The sequence below is a fragment of the Mustela putorius genome, unplaced genomic scaffold (assembly GCF_011764305.1).
Source record: "Mustela putorius furo isolate JIRA1106 unplaced genomic scaffold, ASM1176430v1.1 tig00000842_pilon_pilon_pilon, whole genome shotgun sequence".
NCBI classification, from domain to species: Eukaryota; Metazoa; Chordata; class Mammalia; order Carnivora; family Mustelidae; genus Mustela; species Mustela putorius.
In genome coordinates this window covers 2,629,033-2,650,479 of record NW_025421493.1, presented here as the reverse complement: position 1 = coordinate 2,650,479, position 21,447 = coordinate 2,629,033, and the positions used below count along the sequence as shown (strand labels likewise).

Below are 21,447 nucleotides of genomic sequence, written 5' to 3'. Positions count from 1 at the left end.
CCAGGATCATGACCTGAGGTAATTGTCTACCCTGTTGAACCACCCAGGCGTCCCCTTCCTTTGACCTATTAAAGAACTATTTTGTGATATAAATGCCTTCAAGAATATACTACACTACATGAAAAATGAGTTTCATTGGTCTATTTTGTATTTCAACCCTCGATATAAAGATCAATATATGGAGGGATTCCAAAAGGGACCAAAACAATTTTGTCTAGGTCTGAAACTCTGATAATTTGCCTTCACTGAGTGAAAATCTTACCCAGAAGAAATGACTGTACAATAATCAGTCCTCCCAAAATGTTTATCTGATTAAGTTTAGATATGTATTAGGAAGTAGAGATTTCATCGCTATCATCTTTAACAGGCATCAGCAATGTCTCTTTATATTATCCCTATGTCTTTAAGGAGGATACCTTTGACATCATGTTATGAAAGTTCTGGAACCTTCAAGGTCACATGACTAAAAAGGAAGCCATTTTACAACCTCAAGGAGTAGACCATGGAGCACCCTGAGGGACAGCCTCCAGATCTGTTAGAAAATGATTCAACACCAACAGTTTCAACATCGGAAGCAACCGGCTCAAAAGATCCCCAAATTTCTGTCGACAACGAGGATGAAACCGTTGGCTACCCGGGCGCCGAAAATGCCAGCTACCAAGTCACCCAAACTTCTGCTGACCACGTCACCAAAGCTGATGCCGATAGCGGCACCCAAGCTGGCGCCACAGCGCCTCAGGTAAACTTACCAGAAGGGAAAGGTAAGTGGCCTAATTTTTTTTTTCCCTCACAGGCTAAGGTTATTTTTTGGGAGAAAACTGCTATAAGTTTATTTGAACGGAGACTCCCTTTAGGATAAATAAGCTGTGTTGCTTGTATCCCAGTCTGAAAGAGGTACAAAGGTGACTCTCTTGAGGAGAAGAGAACAGCTAATTATGTTAGAGTAGTTTGGGCGCGGATTCTAGTTATTTAACGGTTTTGCACGGCGACGTATTTGTCACCAGGCGAGGTCGTCTCACCGAGGAACAAACTGGTCCAACCTAACGGCTTTGAGGAGCAACCGAATGAACCGCCCCCTTTACAAATACCACAGTGTACTGCTAAGACTGTCCCGGCCGCCCCGAAGGTCGCCCCCTCGTAAAATGAATTTGTTTGGAAGCTTTGCTCAGCAAGGTCCCCGCCAAGCTCAGCGCCTTTCAAGCCTCCTTGCCCAGGCACGCGCGTGAACTGGAGGCCACCCGCGGGTCCAGTCGGCCCTGGCCAGGAGGCGTGGCTACGCTGGGAAGGGCGGTGCGCGCGTCTCCTACCTGTCGCCACGCGGTCGGTCCGCAGCCAGCCTCCATGCCCGCTGCCCGTGAGCCCACTAATGCCCTCGCCGGAACCCGCCCCCCAACCCCACCCAAAGAATAAAGGCTGGCTCCCCCCGCGCTGCCTTTCCCGTCCTGGCGCGAGTCGGCGGAGCACCGGGTGAGTCGCGGCCGTCAGAGGGTTCCCGCATAGGGTCAGCGCCTAGCTCCCGCGCGCCGCACTTCCCTCCCCAACCCGCCTGGACCGCGGGCGCGAAGGCTGGGGACCCTGGGCCCCGCGGGAGGTTTTCCAGGGAAATTGGATCAGAACCTAGGATCTGGACTCTTCCTTGGAAGCTGAGTGCCCCTGAGATAAGGATGGAGTGGTCCTTGGTTTCAAACTGCTGCCAGAGGCTGTGAACTTGAGAAAATACTCATTTAGGCTTGTGCTGACTTGTGCTGCCTGGAGCATGCTGTTAGGCACCCTCCAGTTAGCTGTAATTCTAATTCCAATTCTGATTGCGCTGAAACGAGATGGAGCTGGGAGTGAATGGTGGAGAGCGCTGCTGTTAGTTTAATTACTTATCAGAGTGCTAGTCTGAAAAAAAAAAAATGGATGCCTTTTCTTAAATACGATACACCCGGTTCGTTGCGTAAATGAAGGTAAAAGGTAACAAATTTTACAACTAATTAAAAGTCATTTCAGGGCACCTGGGTGGCTCAGTGGGTTAAGCCGCTGCCTTCGGCTCAGGTCATGATCTTAGGGTCCTGGGATCGAGTCCCGCATCGGGCTCTTTGCTCAGCAGGGAGCCTGCTTCCTTCTCTCTCTCTGCCTGCCTCTCAGTGTACTTGTAATTTCTCTCTGTCAAATAAATAAATAAAATCTTTAAAAAAAAGTCATTTCAGCTAGGGTTGTCCACCTTCTCTGAAATAGTTTTGGCTTTTTTGTTTTTTTAAGATTTATGTATTCGACAGAGAGAGACACAGTGAGAGAGGGAACACAAGCAGGGGGACTAGGAGAGGATGAAACAGGCTTTTAGCGGAGCTGGGAGCCCGGCATGGGGCTCGATCCCAGGATTCTGGGATCATGACCCAAGCCAAAGGCAGGCGCCTAACGACTGAGCCACCCAGGCGCCCCTGAAATGGTTTTGATTCTTACATTCTTTATTTCTTAAGAGAGGAGTTGCTGGAAGGCATTGAAATGAACAAAATGCCCTAGTCTTAGTTCTGAAAAATGCAAAAGTTACTTCTGATCTGATAAAATCTTGCTTAGCAGCTAGTTCTTCAAATAATCTGTATTTCTTTTTTTTTAATTTTTTTAAAATTTTTATTTATTTATTTGACAGAGAGAGATCACAAGTAGGCAGAGAGGCAGGCAGAGAGAGAGGAGGAAGCAGGCTCCCCACTGAGCAGAGAGCTCGATGTGGGGCTGGATCCCAGGACCCTGGGATCATGACCTGAGCCTAAGGCAGAGGCTTAACCCGATGAGCCACTCAGGCGCCCCCAAATAATCTGTATTTCTGCCCCCAACCTGGTATTTGCTACTTTTCATTCTGTTAGGCAGTGTGCCCAGCTCCAAGAATTTTATTTTATTTATTTTAATTAATTTTTTCCTTATGTTCACATTGTTTCTGTATCTGTGTGTATACATACATACACACACACACACATACATACATATATGTGTGTGTATGTATATATATATATCCTTATATACGTAGGAAAAGAAGAATTGACTATGGCAAATAATCTCTCTCTCATTTCGGGTGTCTCCTTTTCCACTGCTGACATCTCTTGCTTTCTATGCCTTTTTGGTAGTTTCTGAAGTCAGTTTCTGAAGGACTGGTTAATACCTTTCTGGTAGTTTCTGAAGTCGTTTCTGAAGGACTGGTTAATGATTTCACCATAATACGGTCTTAGGCTCACTTGCATGTGTTTTAAAAAATGGTTCCAATGCTTTTAAGTGGGATTCAAATGGTTTACAGAGTATTAGGAGGTGCACTTAACTGGAGATTTTACTCTTAAGGTGTAAGATTTTATAACTTGGTGTATAGGTTAATGTCCTTAGAGCATAGGAAGACCTTGTCAGGTTTCACATATGTATATTGCTTTCTTTCCACCTTTTGAGAAAAATTTCCTTAGAAGTCCTTAGAGCCCTAAAACCCAGCATGAAAGCCACTTACAGATATATCCCAAATAGATGGAAAGTTAAATTAAAAATAAAGATGAATGGTGATGAGATTATGTACTTTACAGGAGGTTATTTTGTTTTTTTTTTTAATAAAGGGATCCATTTTAGGATTCCTTTAAATAACTTTTAGAGGTATTTCAAGTAAGTGGTGGTTGTGAGGATTAAATGAAATGATAGACCTAATACAGTGAAGTACCTGGCATATAGAATGTACATAGTAAATGTTACTAATGAATTGGTTAATTGGGTTTTCTGATCTTTCATATTAGCCTCAAGAAAGTGTCTATTCCATGGACTTAAGTGTACTCATATAGATGGCCTAGCCATAAGTACTGGACTCCTAACTTTTTTCCAAGATAGCTCAGAGCTGTTGATGCTGACTTTAGAGTTGTAAAAGCTATCTGTTCTCCCATGGGCTTAATTTCTACCAATCCATTAAAGTGAATGAAATGTTAAAAATTATGCCGTTCATCATAGAACATTTCCGCCCATGGTTTTGGTTGATTTTGGCCTTTGGTTGTCCCTCTTCACTGTGGAGACATGTAATTTGCTTCAGTAGCCACCACTGAGTTGATGGTCTTTTACCTAACAGTCTAAGGATATCATTAAGAAGACAAAATCATGTTTCATAACAACTATTACTTCATTTGTTATCGTGTAATTTGGGCTTTCCTTGGAAAGTCTGCATATATTGAAGGGGAGATGAAGTGCCTTTTAGAAATAATCAAGTTATGTCAAGTAAGATACTTCAGAGCTGTGCACACATCATTCCAGTGAGGGTTATGAGCAAGATCTTGTATAATGTAACCAGTGCTACCAGAAGTGGTCAGCAGAGCGAGCAAGACGAGTTTTTGGTCACTTTCTGTCGATTTTGTTTTTGCTTTCATGAACTCAAAAACAAAGAGATGAGTAAAAGCCAGGATGAACCTCCTCACGAACTTGAGAACCAGTTTATATTGCGTCTGCCTCTGGTAAGAAACCCTTTTATCTCAGACAAATATCTTCAGTGCATATGTATTAGCTCTGCTTGGATTCTGTGGCATTTCTATTTAAGGTATGCTATAAAAACTAAGAACATTTGTCTCCCAGGAATCACGTTCTATTCAACAGTCCTATCTAGTGTGTACTCTTTTAGCAGAATATCTTTCATCCTGTACATGCTGCCTATCACGTGGGCTGATTTCCTGGCAAACGGCTGTGACAGTGAGGGATTCAGTCACTTACCAGAGGTGCTAACAGCCTGTTCACTGGACAGCGGAGATAAGACTTTTTAAATCCTTTCTGTCACCTCCAAAGGGGCAGTGAGGGGGACCATCACTATTTCCTCAAATTCATCAGCATGCCAGGCTGTTGAAGCTCATCTTAACATTGTGTTAGGGTCTCTTCTCCCTTTAATATCTGCATTAAAGTAGTATTTAGTCTAAGCAAGCTATATTAAAGACAGGTTTCAGAAAGGTATTTTCCCAGTTAGGTCTACCTAATACACCCAGTAAACTGAAGCTTAAGCCTTTCCTTAGCAACTACAGCTGCAGGGCAGGAATGTAGAGCTAGAAGAACTGTAGCTGCTAAGAAACAACACTGAGACTAGAGTCAGCCTCATCCTAACTTTCCTTACATAGTGCACGGTATGCCATGGTGCATGGCATTGTTCTTAACATTTGGGAGGTTTAAGGTTTTATTTAAGGGAGCACTGTCTGTGACACATCTCCATTAGTTGCCAAGCAGACTATTCATCCTTCTGATTGTTCAACCTCCCTTCTTTTTAGGAACATGCATCTGCTGTCAGGAAGATACTACATTCTAGAAGTGTTGCCATGAAGAATAAACTCAAAATTGACTTATCTTGTAAGTAGTTAATATCCATTTGCCATACATTGAACAATAATTTATTCGGAGATTGCTATGTGCCAGACACTATACTAGATACTAAGGATATGACAAAGAGCAGAATATGGTCTCTGCCTTGATAGACTCTAAGAAGTCTTAAGAAGCCTTAGGTCACTTTCATAGCTTCTTATTGAGGAAAGGAAGTAGAAATTATGTAATTTGAGGTAATCATTATAGTGTATATAAGGAAAAACATGGGGGCCAACTATGAGATTTATATACTGCTGTTTGTCTCCTACATATAGGCTTTGTGATTTCTGACTGTCCAGGGAATGACAAATGAATACTGTTCTTTGTTTATAAAAATCACATATCTTTCTCTGTGTTAAATATTTACTAGGTGTTTTAAATACAGAGAAGTATTTAAAAGTATTTAAAAGTATTATAAAAGTAAAAAAAAGTAAAAGTAAAAGAGTTTTTTAAAAGTAAAAAATTATAGACTATTTAAATGGTCTATAATACCATCACTCAGGTAGTCCTTATTAACATTTTTAAACAGGTAATACAAGTTCATGGTTAGAAAATTCATATAAAACAGAAGAGTTCAAAAAATAAAGTGAACCTCTCCCTTGCAATGCCCCAATGTTAATGCCAAAGATCACTAATAATAATTGTTTCTCCTTGTAGTTCCTTACAGACAAAATTTTTATGCACAAAACAAACATTTAAATCATCTGTATCTTTAAAGTTACTTTATTTATTTTTTAAAGATTTAATTTATTTGACAGAGCGAGACAGAGAGAGAGGGAACACAGGCAGGGTGAGTCCAAGAGGGAGAAGTAGGGTCTTCTGCTGGACAGGGAGCCTGATGCAGAGCTTGATCCCAGGATCCTGGGATCATGACCTGAGCCAAAGGCAAATGCTTAATGACTGAGCCACCCAGGCACCCCTAAAGTTAAAGAAATAAAGACACAAAAAGAATCTATCCTACATCATTCTGCATTTTTCTTTTTCACTTACTATTAGAAGATTTCACTTGAATCTTCTTGTGTTAAAGGACATTCATGTTTGAGACATCTGTGCAGGAATCAGGGTTGTCAACATTTGAATATATGTATTCCTACTATATATGGATATTGTGTAGGATAATATCTTTGTGAAGGTAACTAGAGATTATAACTTCAGGTTTACTAGGACCATTCTGGGATCAACCCTTCCTTCACTTGACCCTTTGAAAATACCCATGTGTGATGACATAACCAAGTGCTTCTAATAGTGTCAAAATGAATGGGTTTGAATGGAGTTTGCCTTTCAGGAGGAGACTGAGAACACTTACCACTTCATCCGCATTTAGTTCACAGGGATTAGGAAAAAAAAAAACTTACCTATTTTTGATCAAGTAGCATAAACATCTACCCTGCCTTCTTTGCTCTGGGAAGTTACTAATTATATATGCAATTCTAGCATGATGATAGTAGGTTTTGCTGAAAGCCTAGTCTGTCCCACGTAAGTCTTCATTACTGAAACTCTAGGAAGCTTAAGAAGGCATTGGGAAGATGTCAACTTTAATTTTTCCTACCTCTCTTCAGCTGATGGACGTCATGCAGTTGTTGATGTAGAAGATGTCTCACTAGCTGCAAAGGTGGTTGATTTGCCATGTGTTATTGGAAGTCTGAAAACTCTTGATAAAAAAACTTTTTATAAAACGGCAGATATTTCTCAGGTATGGATGAGTTTTCCTCATCTACTAGCTCTTACATGCTTCAAGGAATCCCTTTCTCCCTACTTTTCTCTTTCTTTCAGTTCTTCTTCCCACTTGGTGAATGGCTGCTTATCGTTTCTAATTCCAGCTCAATTGCACAGAAATACAATGTCATGGTGTTTGGTGTTTGATCCATAATTTTTGACTACTTAATTTTATCCAGATAGCTTTTAGCTAATAAAGGTTTATGTTTGCCATTTATTTATTTATTTATTTATTTATTTTTAAAAGATTTTATTTATTTATTTATTTGACAGAGAGAGATCACAAGTAGGCAGAGAGGCAGGCAGAGAGAGAGAGAGAGGAGGAAGCAGGCTCCCTGCTGAGCAGAGAGCCCGATGCGGGACTCGATCCCAGGACCCTGAGATCATGACCTGAGCCGAAGGCAGCGGCTTAACCCACTGAGCCACCCAGGCGCCCCTATGTTTGCCATTTATAATGATTTTCATCTGAAAAAAAAAATGAGGGTCTGGGATCTTCTGAACTTTCTGCTAAAGCAAGATGCTGTGAAATCTGTAGATTTATGTTTGTTCTTTTTCATTATCTTAACTGTTGATTTCTTGTTTGTCTTCTAAATCAAACTGCTAAAATATATTTGTTTGGAACATATTTCCTCTGCAGTGGTAAGCCTTTGAGCTAAAACAAACAAATAAAAACAAAAACAAAACCCAGAATCTATATACAAAGCTGTGGAGACAGAGAGAATGAATATGGATGTATATTAATACTTGGTTTTCTGGAATTGCCAAGTAACATTCTCCTTATTTCTATGCGCCCAGATTTCTGGTAGTAAAAATGATCACAATTAATAACTAACACAAGATTTGGGGCCATAGTCAACTTCTTTATCTTTGTTAAATGTAGATGCTTGTGTGCACTGCTGATGGTGATCTCCACTCTTCTCCAGAAGAACCAGTTACCTCTACTGATCTTAAAGTAATCAGGAAAAATGAAAAAGAGAGACAGAAAAAATATGTCTGGAAGCATGGCAGTAAGTCACTATCCCCTTGCTCATTATGGATGACTACATTTATCTGCTGAATCCTAATTACTTGTGAGCCAGGGACCTGTTACCACACTTAGGTGTTTGGTTTGTGAGGCATCTAGATACTCTTAAAGGAACAGGTCATGTCATGAGCCAGTAGCTTATAGCATGACCTTTCTCTTTATCAAATTCAGATAGATGTGTGACTACAGTCCTATATACATTTCACCATGTTGAATTTATTTTAGTTACTCCACCACTTAAGAATGTCAGAAAGAAAAGGTTCCGCAAAACAACAAAAAAGGTTAGTTGCATGCTACTTCTGTGTCTACTGGGTGCATTGGAAGAGGATTATGAGTGGGGAGGAAAGGGACACAGTCAGTTGGGGATTAATTTGTTCATTCCTTTATAGGTTCAATAAAGTTTTACTGTGAGATAAATGCCAGGCACTGTGTGGTACCAACTGTGATTCTATAGTGCACAAAAACCAGACCCGATCGTTTAGGGATCTGGATGTGCCATGAATTTGAAACTCCTGCTAATGCTTTCAGTTTTCAGTTGCAGGATCTAGTTTTAAAGAACTGAGAATTGAGACCTGTTGTTATATTCCTAACCTTACCTCAGACTTGGAGAACCTTGGACAAGCTACAGGATTATTGTGGCTTGGCTTTTTCTTTTTTTTTTTTTTAAGATTTTATATATATATATATTTTAAAGATTTTATTTATTTACTTGACAGAGATAAATCACAAGTAGACAGAGAGGCAGACAGAGAGAGAGAGGGGGAAACAGGCTCCCCACTGAGCAGAGAGCCCGATGTGGGGCTCAATCCCAGAACCCTGGGATCATGACCCGAGCCGAAGGCAGAGGCTTTAAACCACTGAGCCACCCAGGCGCCCCTGAAGGCAGAGGCTTTAACCCACTTGAGCCACCTAGGTGCCCCAGCTTTTTCTTTTTTCAATTAACTTTAAATTTTGAAATAATTGTAGGTTCACATGCAGGTGAAAGAAATAAAAGAGAGATACCCTGTGCTCTTTATCCAGTTTTCATCATTGTAACTCTTTGCAAAACTACAGTACATTATCACAAACAGGAAATTGATATTATATGATTCACCAATCTTATTCAGATTTCTCCAGTTTTACCTGTACGTGTGTGTGTGTTTAGTTCTGTGCAGTTTTATCCCATGTATATGATCAAATATCCGCCTACAAGTCAAAATACTATGCAGTTCCATTACCACAAGGATCCCTCATCTTGCCCCTTTAAAAAAAAAATTTAAAGACTTATTTACTTATTTTAGAGAGAATGAATGAATGGGAGAAGAGGCAGAGGGAGAGAATCTTCAAGCAGACTCCCCACTGAATGTGGAGCTGGATGCAGGGCTTGATCTCATGACCCTGAGATCACAACCTGAGCTGAAACCAAGAGTCACACTCTCAACCAACTGAGCCACCTAGGTGCCCCATCGCCCTTTTATAGTCACACTCATCTCCCTCCTGCCCTACTCCCTCAGTCTCTAACCCCTGGCAATCACGGTTATGTTTTCCATCTCTTTAATGTAGTCATTTTCAGAATGTCATATAGATGGACTCATACAATGAGTAACATTTAATACCAGCTTTCCCCCACACTAAACATTACTCCATTAAGATCCATGCAAGTCGTTGCATGTATCAATAGTTCGTTCCTGTCATTGCTGAGTAGTATTCCATCGTATGGTTGTACCACAGCTTGTTAAACTATTCACTCATTGGCAGACATCTGCGTTGTTTTCAGTTTTTTACTATTCTAAATAAAGCCGCAAGCAGGTTTTCGTGTGAACCTAAGTATTGGTATCCTTGGAATAAATGCCCAAGAGTGCAGTCGCTGGGTCCTATGGTACTTGAATGTTTTGTTTTGTTTTGTTTTCAGAAGGGGGAGGGGCAGAGGGAGAGGGAGAATCTTTTTTTTTTTTTCAAGAGTTATTGATTAGAGAGAGAGAACACATGCGGGTGGAGAGGAGAGGAGCAGAGGGAGAGGGAGAGACTCAAGCATGCTCCTCACTGAGTGTGGAGCCTGATGCTGGACTCAATCCCCCAACCCATGAGATCACAACCTGAGCCGAAACCAAGAATCAGATGCTTAACCGACTGAGCTACCCAGATGCCCCTTGAATGTTTAGTTTTCTAAGAAACTACCATATGGTTTCCAAAGTGGCTTTAACATTGTACATTCCCACCAGCAGTATACTTGTGATCCAGTTACTCTACAGTCTAACCAGAATTAGGTGTTTGTCACTATTTTTTATTTTAGCCATTCTGATAGATGTGTAGTGATCTCATTGTGCTATGAATTTGCATTTCTCTGATGGCTAATGGTGTCAGACACCTTCTCATATGTTTTTTTGCCACCCATATATTTCACTTCAGTGAAATGATTGTTCATGTCTTTTACCCATTTTCTAAATGGATTTTTTATTATTGAGTTTTAAAAGTTCTTTTAATATTCCACATACTAGCATTTTGTCAGATATGTAGAAATTTGAAAATATGTTCTCCTATTCTGTGGTTTGTCTCTTCATCTTACCCACAGGGTCTTTCAAAGAGCAAAAGTTTTTTGTTTGGTTGAGTCCAAAGTATTAATTTTTCCTTTTAAGGATCGTCCCTTTGTGTCAAGTTTAAGTACTCTTTGCCTAGCCCAGATCCTGAAGATGTTCTCCTATTTTCTCTTTTCTAAAGTTTTACATTTTACATTTAAGCCTGCAATCCATTTTTGACCTAATTTTTGAATACTTTTTAATAATTTATTTGAGAGAGGTAGCAAGTGAGAGAGTTTGAGAAAACGAGTAGGGGGAGGGACAGAGAGAGAGAGAAGCAGACTCCCCACTGAGCAGGAGCCCTAGATCATGACCTGAGCTGAAGGCAGGTGCTTACCCGGCTGAGCCACCCAGACACCCCTAGTTCAATGTTCATTTTTTTTTCTTGCATCTTGCATGTTCAGTTGCTCCTGCACCATTTGTTAAAAAGTCTATCCTTCTTCCACTGTATTGCTTTTATAACATATCAGAATCCCTTGAGCATATTTGTATCTGTCTGTTTCTGGGTTCCCTATTCTGTTCCATTGATCTGTATGTTGATCCTTCTACTGATATCACAGTGTAGCTATGTAAGTCTTGAGGTCAAGAAGATTGTTCTTTATATTTCATTGTCAAGATTGTTTTAGCCATTCCAGAGCCTTTACCTTTCCACATAAATTTTAGAGTATGTTTGAAGTTTAGAAAACGTTTTCTGGGTCCACAGAAAATTTTGTTGGAATTTTTGTAGGAATTGCATTAACCCTACATATAGATCAATTTGGGGAGAATTGACAACTTTATTGAGTTGAATATCTTAGTCTATGAACACAGTTGCCTTGGCTTTTCTACTATCAGTCAACAGCATTTTTTGAGTGCCTACTAAATGAATGTAAAACTAAGTTAATTATTTTAGAATTCTTTAAGCTTTAGTGAAGTAGAACAATCGTAATATAACTTCATTGTTTATTGTGTTTTATTTCGTAGCTCACCGACTTCAAACAAATTGAAGAAATCAGCTTTCCTGAGGTAGAACAATCATAATATAACTTTATTGTTTACCCTTAGTGTGTTTTATTTCATTGCTTATTACTTTCAAGCAAATCAAAGAAATCATAAAGGTTACTTTTAAGCCAGACTTCTCATCTCTAACTTCTACTGCCATGCACAGAGACTGAATTTGATTCACTTAAAAATGGATTCATTGTTTAATGTGTGATAACTCCTAGAGGAAAAGATAAAATTTGACTAGTGACTGTGTATTCTAATCTGTTTTTTTGTTCTGGTACTTACTTTAAAACCCATTTCTTGGAAGCCAGGGTTCACTTTTACCAGCAGTTGTTTGCAATTGCTTCTTCCCTTTCAAAGTTCTGATTTCTATTTGTGGCATGATGAATTGGTTGCTGTGGAGATAATTGTCTAAAATTGGATTTAAGGGAGAACATGTAGCTAAGACCCAGTTTTTATAGGAAGATCTTTAATAATATAGATGTGGAGAAGTGAACTCTGGGAATTTGGATCTCTAGACCAAATCACTTCTAAATAACAAATAAGGAATTGTAGTTCTTTGCTAATATGTGTCAGAGAAAATAGTTAATAAATGAGACCTAAAGGTTGTGCTTCTGAGAGAGGTCTTTAACACAGAGTTGCAGATTGAAAAAGTTAAATGTCTCAAGTAATTTTTTGGGGGGGGTGGATAAGCTTACTATACAAAAACCTAGATGCTAGTCAAAGATTCCTTTGTAAATAGCATGATTTAATGTTGAAATTTGATTGCATGCATATTAGAGAAGCCTAATTATTTGAATTCATTTGTATGTAGGAAAAGAGCATTCCTGCAAAACACAGGGTGTTAAACGACCTTACTGGTATCCCCCCATCCCCCACTTTGGTTCAGTACATTGAATCTCCTGATGTGGAAAAGGAAGTGAAAAGACTCTTGTGTTCAGATGCTGAAGCTGTCAGTGCTCGTATCCTTTTATACTAAATCTTTTCTGTGTAGTCTCTTCCACCCCATATGCACTTGCTTACAAACCCTTATTTCTGGTATTTGTGTGCACATTTTAATGTGTAGAACTTAAGGTTTTGGAAATGTTACTTCCTAGCTAGGAACAGTAAATTCATGTGATAGAAATGTATTTACTTGTGTAACTCAGTATAAGGTACTTCTTCATACTAGGAATACAGATACAAATGGCCTGAAGTTGGACTAAATTAAATAGCATTTTCAGCCAGAGAGCCTCTTCCCTTTCAATTGTGCCTACTTCTTTCTTTCTGCTTGTTCCCTAACTGATCCAACTTTCAGGATGGGAAGTCATTGCTGAAGGTGAAACCAAGGAAATAGAGAGTCAGGGCTCTATCCAAGGCTTTGCACTATCCCCAGGAATGAGTGACTATAAGCAGGATCATATCTCATCAGGTATGTTTATAAAGGCAAAACAAGAACTTCGGAGAGGACAGTTGTTGACTGTGTGAAAGGACAGTTTCCAGAGACTAACAGGCCAATCACAGAAAAAAGAGGCTTTTTCCTTTCTTCCTCTTATTGGTCCCTCAGCACTTTAGGGGTTTTAGATTGGTGTTCTTTTTTTTTAAGATTTTATTTATTTATTTGACAGAGATCACAAGTAGGCAGAGAGGCAGGTAGAGAGAGAGGGGGAAGCAGGCTCCCTGCTGAGCAGAGAACCCAATGTGGGTTCCATCCCAGGACCCTGGGATCATGACCTGAGCAGAGGCTTAACCCACTGAGCCACCCAGGCACCCTTAGATCGGTGTTCTAATCTCCCATCCATCCCTGGTATTCTAAATGCCTTGATCATTGAATACATGAAAGAATGTTAGTGTTTTGCATTTCCCATCATTGTTCTAGGAAGGAAATAATCTTCCTTTGATAAAATTATTAAAGTCTTTGGTTGTCTGGTGAATTTGAGGGGAGGGAGTATAATTACAGTTAGACTGGGAGTCATTTGAAGATTCATACACTTTCATCTTCCTCTTCCTTAAAACCAGTAGGATATGGTATGCTTCGGGAGGTGTTCAGTGATTCTAGCAGTGATGATGATGATGATGATGATGACGACGATGATGATGACGACGATGACGAAGATGACGACAATAAGGAGGATGAGGAGGATGAGGATGAAGAGGATGACTATGATGATGAGTACAAAATTGAGGAAGAGGATGAAGATTATTATGAAGAGGATCTGGAAAGGGAGCTACAGGCCAAGTTCTTTGCATCTGGCCAGTATGAGGCAAAGGAAGGAGCCAGTTCAATAGGTAAGTTATAGAAGAAAAACCAAAGGGTTAGGACAGAGTGGGCAGCAGTGCTGAAGATGGACTATAAATACATGTTAGATGCAAGGCTAGGTTTGAGAAGTTATTGCTGAGATATGTAGTGGAGTTTTAGTTGATTTTGATCTCGGTCCACTAGTTTAGGCTATGTTTAGTTAAAATTTCTGTCTATCTCTGTTAGTTATGGATATTCAGAAGCAGATTCATTACATGGAGAAAAAGCTCCAAGAGATTCGATGCAAAGCACAAAGACAGAGGAATCTCATAATGAAAGTGGAAAACCTGGCGCTCAAGGTAAATTCCTGTTGGCTGGGATAAAGATATCTTGATATCTTACTTTTGAAAACCCATTGTGTTTCTATTCATGTTGTCTCTATGCAGCATTCTTATTCATTTGCATACCTAATCAACCTCCTCAAAACCCCTAAGAGAATATAACCGTATTCCTTTTACCTGAGTAGTTTTGCTCATCTCGCATAAGCAGTTTTGGGAGGAGACCAGGAAACTTAAGATAGTAATTACCAATACTGAACAGCTGTCATGTGAAAGGCATAACTATTTTCCATGTATCATCTCATTTCATCCTCACATTCCTGAAACACAGGCACTGTCACTAGTCCTATTTTATAGATAAGGAATTGAAAATCCAAAGAGGTTAAGTAACTTGCCAGGGACCACAATAAGTATAAGACATAGATTGAATCCCATTGTTTGTACCAAAATGTATTCATTGCAGTGAAAGAAAATTAACCAAATTCATATTTAAATGTTATGATGCATGCCTGAACAAGAATAAATATCTTGCTTTATTTTTGTTAATACACATTTCAACCAAAGGAAAATGTATGTTTAGGCCTTGTTTGCATCTTTTTTATAGTGAGGGAAATTCTGAAGCATCTGGAAAATTCCTTGCCAGATTTCATTTTCTGGAGAGCTGTAGTCATCAAAATGGAGCGGTGTGACATAGAACTATACCTATTTAGAGTGTTGTCCTTTAGAATAACCAAGTGAGATGATACATGTGGACATGCTTTGGAAGATACAGCTGTATGGCATTATTATGATGTTGTATGAAGTACTAGCTAGGAATAGTAATATTCTGTCCTAGTGCAGGGAAGTCAATGAGTCAGCATCAAATTCCAAGCCAGCTTTTTAAATAGTTCACCATAGTAAAAAGATTTGTGCTAGAAAAAGTTAACATGAAGGCATTCTAACCATTTATTTTATGGCAAGAAAAAAAAAGTACTGTGGGTAGGGTTATAAAAGCAAATCAGATGGCTTTGTAGTTAGGGGGTACAGTTTTTTTTTACTCTAAATCCTTTAAAGAGAGTATTCTTTTGTTATAACTGACAGTTTTCTTATCAAATTATTTGCCAAACTCTTTGTGTCACTTGGTTCTCTTTTCCCTTGAGACTCAGCATTCATCATTTATGCATTTTGTTTTCCAGAATCATTTACAGTCTGTGCTGGAGCAGCTTACATTACAGGAAATGCAAAAAAATGAGCAGGTGGGTGTGTTTTCCAATCAATGAGGAAACATTTGCTACAAAGACTCCCCCACCCTACCCCCAGTGTCATTTCTGGCTGTTCCTGTCACAGGAGTAGTAATGGCCAAATCTTCTAAATGAGAGGTAGCAGGCTGGAGCAAGGTTTTTGTGAAAATTCACTCATTCAATAGATATCAAATGCCTGTTAAGTGAAAAGCATAAGATGTACAAACAGTGTTGAATACGACACTTCTTATCCTCGTGGAGATGACTGTCTAACATGGAAGACTGGTAGTGAAAAAATTAGCATACAAATCTAAAAGTACAAATTGTGAAGAAATGCTGTGAAGGAGAAAAAAAAATCCATGGTGATATTTGAATAAAAAGAGTAGTGCTTTAAACAGAATTAAATTAAAATGATTGGCCTTTCTGAGGAAGCAATATTTCCTCTTTGACCTATAGGATAAGTCCAGGTGAAGAGGGACTGGAGAGCCTCTTGGGTGGGTCCCACATGGGAATATGCCAGGTCCCACATTGGTTAAGAACTTGGCCTCTTGGAGGACTTCTGGAGTATTTAAACCAAGGAAGAGAGTGACTTAACATAAGGTTGCAGAAGTAGGCAGAGGCCATAGCGTATGGTCCCTTGCAGGCCACAGGAAGGAGGATGGGTTTTCATATTAAGTGCAGTGGGAAACCCATGAAGAGTTTTGAGCGGGATGGTCACATTTACACTTGATCCTAGCCAAAAGGCCAAGAAGCAATAGGAGGGTCACATTTAATTCAAATTTTTTAAAAGATCACTCTGATTATTATTGGGAGAATGGATTATAGGGGGGCAGGAGTTGAAGCAGGGAGGCCACTTTAGGAGGTTGTGTGGCGGTTTCATAAGAGGTAATGACAACTTTCATCACCCCAGAAAGAAACCTATACTCATTAGCAGTCACTCCCCATTTCTTCTGGATTCTTCCCACCTGCCAAACCTAGGCAACCATGGAAGTACTTTCTGCTTATTTTATCTAAAAGGAAATAATATGTGGTCTTTTGTATCTGCTTCTTTCACTTAGCATAAGGCTTTCAAATTTAATCCATGCTGTGGCATGTATCAGTAGTTTATTCCATTTTGTGGGTGGATAATATTCCAATATTCCATGGTGTGTGTGTGTGTGTGTGTGTGTGTCTCCATACCATACATGCCATGTTTTGTTTATCCATTCATCCATCGATGGACATTTGGGTGGTTTCCCCTTTTTAGCTATCATGAATAATGTTGTCGCAAAAATTCATATATGAGAGAATGTATTTTAAAAATAGAGTTGATGGGAGTTGGGTCAATTAGTGGGTGTTGAAGGAAGTGTTAAGGGTGCATGCCAGACTTCTAACTTGAACAACTGTATTTAAAACCACAAGAAAGGGGAACCTGGATGGCTCAGTCGTTAAGCATCTGCCTTTGGCTCAGGTCATGATCCCAGGGTCCTGGGATTGAGCCCTGCATTGGGCTCCCTGTTCAGCGGGAAGCCTGCTTCTCTCTCTCCCACTCCCCCTGCTTGTGTTTCCTCTCTCGCTGTATCTCTCTCTGTCAAATAATAAATAAAATATTTTAAATAAATAAATAAAGCCCCAAGAGAGTCATCAGAGTGAAAAGAAAAGAGAGTAATGTGGGAGTGAGGGTCAAGTAGCTGTACAGGAAATGTATGTTGACTTAAGCCCTAAAAAATTGAGGATAAAAGTTATAAAGGAACTGAGGTCATATGTTGATGCGCTTAACATGGTGCTGTTAAGGTAGAGACAGCATCCCTCATCCCCGTTCCCCATACCAGCAAGGCGAGGGGAATTCTTCCGTATATTTCCTTCCCCTCAGCAGATCACTTAACCAAACACTGCTTATAAACAAACAACCATGTGAAAAATTAGTGCCAAATTGCTTTAGCACTCACCAAACATCTTTGTTTTCATCCATGTAAATAGTATCAAAGTGCTATTTTTAACACAGAAATGTAGCCATAAACTTGATTCACTCATAGTCCTTTATGTTAGCTCGTTTTGTCAGTGTAGATGGGTGCCTGCCTTAATCTAGGCTCTGCAGGGAGCTACAAAATGCTTACAACCCAGTCTCTGCCTCCAGCTGGGGAGAGATCCATGAAAGGGACAGGAATTTAAAGGAATGAGGGCTCACTTTTGTCCATAGAGATTAGGGAGACTCCATGGAGAAATGGTGTTTGGCTGGAGCCTTCAAAGGTGGTAGGGTTTTAATAAGGATATAGGGAAAGGAGGGTGTTCTGTATAGAAAGCACAATGGCTCAGAGTGCTCTGGACAGGCTAGAGTTGAGACTTTCGGTGTAGGATGTAATAAGCCATCAAAGTTTTCTACCTGGGGAGTAACTCAGGAAGACTTCTCTGCCAGCAGCAAGTAGATGACATTAGAGTGGAGAAAGATTAGAGGAAGCTCCAAGTGATAGAAGGAATCAGAGCTTAACAATTGATTGGATTTATAGGGCAAGAAGGAGAACACAGAGGAGTCCAAAGCCTGAGTACAGGGAAAATGGTATGCCTCTAAGAGAAGACACCAGGAAGGGAATTATGAGGGACGGAGGGTGGAGAAGTTGATGAGCTAAACTGGAAGCGCGGTGTGTTGAAAGCACTTTTGAAAATGGGAGAGTAGAGGCTGGCTCATGCAGAGAAATGATCACTGACGTTGTGGGGATAGATGAGTTAGCCAGGGCGACTGTTTAGCAAGAAGTCTGAACCTGGGGTGGCGAGAGAAAGAGCCTACAAAGGGAAAAGAACGGAAACAGTCAGTGGTTGTAATCATGTCAGCATCTGAGCTGAAAGAGCCTCTAAACTACCATAGGAAGCAATTCTAGCCATTTGGTAGATGATGTGCAGCATAGAATCATTTTGTAATGTTCCATTCCTTTCATTTCACAGAATGAAAATCTACACTGGTATGGAGTGACCTAAACTGAGTAATACTCAGAAACTATCTTTGTGCCAAAGATAGTACACCTTTCTTAATGTTACTGTCACTTTGCCATTTCAAGGGAAAAAAAATTAAATCCTATGCCACAAACTGCTCAGGACTTCTGAATTAGAAAGAATCAAAACAGGTAGAACATCATAAGGCTCCCTATTGGTCAGATACCTGGCTCAGTTTCTAAGTGTCTCATAACATGGCAAGAAGCAGCAGCTAAGACTTAGTTTAAGAGCCAGCATGTTCAGTGGGACAAAAGGCTATCCCAGCTGCTTTATTTTTGGACTCTTCGAATAAAGCTACAGTGATACCTCTGTACACTCTTTCCAGAAGCACGAAGTCTTAACAGCAAGCATATTTCATTTTTACACATATTCAACTTTAAAGCTTCCTTTTATAAGTTTGGCACCAAAAAAAAAAAAAAGAAAGAAAGAAAGAAACCCAGCATGCAGCACTGTACATGCATTTTCGACCATGCACCATTCTTTGGGACATTGCAAGACTAAGATAACCTTATGAACACTAAGTTACAGTAGTTCTTTTGGGTTCCTACAAGTAAATTCTAGATCAAGTAATGGAACTTAAGATTTCAGGTGAATTTTTCATGTTTTTTCACCTCTCCTTTCAGCTCATTTCCCTACAGGAACAACTGAAATATTTTTTGAAGTGAGAGAGCCTTCAGCCTGGCACATGAACCTTGGATTCACTCTCTAGACTGCTGAAGACTGAATGAATTGTATGTGTTTCTGTCCCTTTCATTGCCTTATGTTGAGTCATTTGTATTTGTTTATCTGAACCTTTGTCTGCTAGTCAAATTTGAAGTTTAGGGTTGTGGAGAAAGGGACAGAATATAAAAAAGTAGTAGACCTAAAAACCCAACTCAATATGGAACTTGGCTTCTCTTTATCAATTTGAGAATTGCTTCTATTGCTTTTGTTCTGTTGATGCCATCAAATGATTTAGCCATGCTTACCAAAGACAGATAGTCTAGCCTGAAGGCCATCCAGCTGGTTTGCATATGTTTCCAGTTCCCTTACCCTGTTAATTTTAAATATTTCCTAAAACATAGAATGAATCATTTCTACCAAAGGCTAGGACCTGCCACAGTGAATTAAGTGTCTACCTCCCAGCAGTTAATGCTAGGTTGTATACTGTCTCTGTTAAGGTAATAGATGCTGCTTTCCTGCTCAGGGATGATTTCTTGCTGCTATCTTTGTTCTGTTGCATTTTTAGAATTGTGTCTGGTTATTATTTGCCAGCTAAGAGAATAGTTAGAGCAGAGATGAAATTCTGGGCTATTATCCTTATTCTGAGCCTCTTCATCCTGCAGAAGAGGTTAGGAAAATTCAGATGCCTGTGAAGCCTCTGAAGAGTCCCTTAAAAACCCTGGGTGGGTTGTTTTTGGATTTTTTGTCTGCTGTATTGTTAAAGTGTTCTGGTCTGTGTTCTTTAAGCAATAAATGAATTTCTCATTTTAAATGGATTGCTGTCACTTCATTAAACTGCTCCCATGATGAGTGCAGTCCTACCCAAAAGGAAACTAGAGAGACCGGCAATAAAACTCTACCATTAGGAAATGACAGAAGATGGTGTCCAATTGGGGCATCCTTCGAAATAGCCCCTGGGATAACCCCTAATGAACCTAGCGAGTCATCTCCTATTGACCGCATAGCCCTGGGATTTCAAGAAAGATGGAAGCTCCCATATTTGCATCAAATTTCCATTACATTGTACTGATAAACATGCAAGGTTGGAATCCTGGCTCTGCCATTCACCTTGGGCAGGTCCCTATACCTCTTAGAGCCTCTGTTATTTTCTCATCTGGAAATCAAGGATGATAATGCTTATGACCAAGAGGCATCTGAGTGTTTTCTGAAGGTAGTCCAGCTAGACCCAAGTCTGGTCCCAGTTGATGGATTCAGTGCTGCTCTAGGAAATGTACTCCCAAGTTTTCTGTGCCATTTTCAGTGCTCCCATTCCAAATTGAAGTTAGTAAGATGGGGCAGTGAAGAGCAGGTCCATATGTATGGGCAGGCCCCATAGAAGAGGATGGAAGATGGAAGGAATGCTGAGGGCAAATGCAGGGAAGAAGTGGAACAAAGGGGGCTACACATCTTAAGGGCAAGTGAAATGAAGTTAAGATTAGTAGAAAAGTTAGAGGACGGCTTAAAAACCAAGATGATATAAAAATGATTTTTTTTTCCAGGGGCACCTGGGTGGCTCAGCTGGTTGGGCATCTGACTCTTGGTTTCAGCTCAGGTCATGGTCTCGGGGTCATGGGCTTGAGCCCTGCATCAGGTTCTGCGCTGGGTGTGGAGCCTACTTGGGATTCTCCCTCTCCCCATTTTCCCTGTGCTCTCGCAGTCTCTCTCAAAAAAAATTTTGTTTTCAGAAACCCAGGCTTTAAAAGATGAGGAGAGTGGGGGAAAGGAATTGAGTATCAGAGGCAGAAGGTGTTGGGGAAGAAGCAAAGTTTGAAAAGACAGGCCTTTCCAGCTGAAGGAAGGTAGGGGACTGGAGCAGAAACAGAAAGCATCCTGGGCACATGGCTGGAGAGACTGAGGCTAGTGAGGGCGGCATATATGCCACAGGTGGCATCTAGAGGTGAGAAAGGTAGGAGAGCCCTAGTTTAGCCTCTGTCCAATCCTACAGCCCAAGAGCCGCCATGACTGTGCTGCCAAGAGGCAGGAAGGAAGGGAAGACAACAGCCAAGGGGTAAGGAGGGCAAATCCATTCACCGGCAGTGAACTTCCATTCCCTCGATTGCCCCATCTCACTGTAACCCCGGATAACTACTTCACCACTGCCCTCCAGTTACCCAAGGCTTACTGCTGCCCTGACCCCACCTCACCCCAACACACACACATGCGCATGCGCGCGCACACACACGATACCTCGTGAAGTTTTCTTTTGCTACAGTCCCGTGATTCTGAATTTTGCATGTTACAGACCTGCGCTGGCCAGTATGGTATCCACCAACCACAAGTGGCCTTCGAGCTCTTGACATTTAGCTAGCTCGCACTGAGACGTGCAGTGAGGGTAAAGTACACACTGGGTTTCTGTAGGGTACCCGCTCTGGGCTGAGGCCCTGCCAAC

The 21,447-nt window shown here is 40.4% G+C and overlaps 1 protein-coding gene across 3 annotated transcripts; it reads left to right on the top strand.

Moving 5' to 3' along the window:
* Positions 1-480: 480 nt before the first annotated feature.
* On the top strand, positions 481-19,824 carry TAF7L (TATA-box binding protein associated factor 7 like). 3 transcript variants are annotated; one of them, XM_045085305.1, is made up of 13 exons: positions 481-761; positions 4,381-4,448; positions 5,244-5,322; positions 6,894-7,027; positions 7,931-8,057; positions 8,300-8,355; positions 11,593-11,634; positions 12,428-12,575; positions 12,911-13,024; positions 13,615-13,881; positions 14,078-14,190; positions 15,345-15,404; positions 18,980-19,824. In XM_045085305.1, the coding sequence occupies exons 1-13, from the start codon at positions 503-505 to the stop codon at positions 19,019-19,021; spliced, it is 1,509 nt and encodes a 502-aa protein (XP_044941240.1). In that variant the 5' UTR covers positions 481-502; the 3' UTR covers positions 19,022-19,824. The 3 variants fall into 3 exon arrangements, with proteins under 3 accessions (XP_044941240.1, XP_004777211.2, XP_012903636.1); XM_004777154.3 differs by having other exon boundaries at positions 13,612-13,881; XM_013048182.2 differs by lacking the exon at positions 481-761 and adding an exon at positions 1,334-1,467 and having other exon boundaries at positions 13,612-13,881.
* The last annotated feature ends 1,623 nt before the right edge of the window (positions 19,825-21,447 follow it).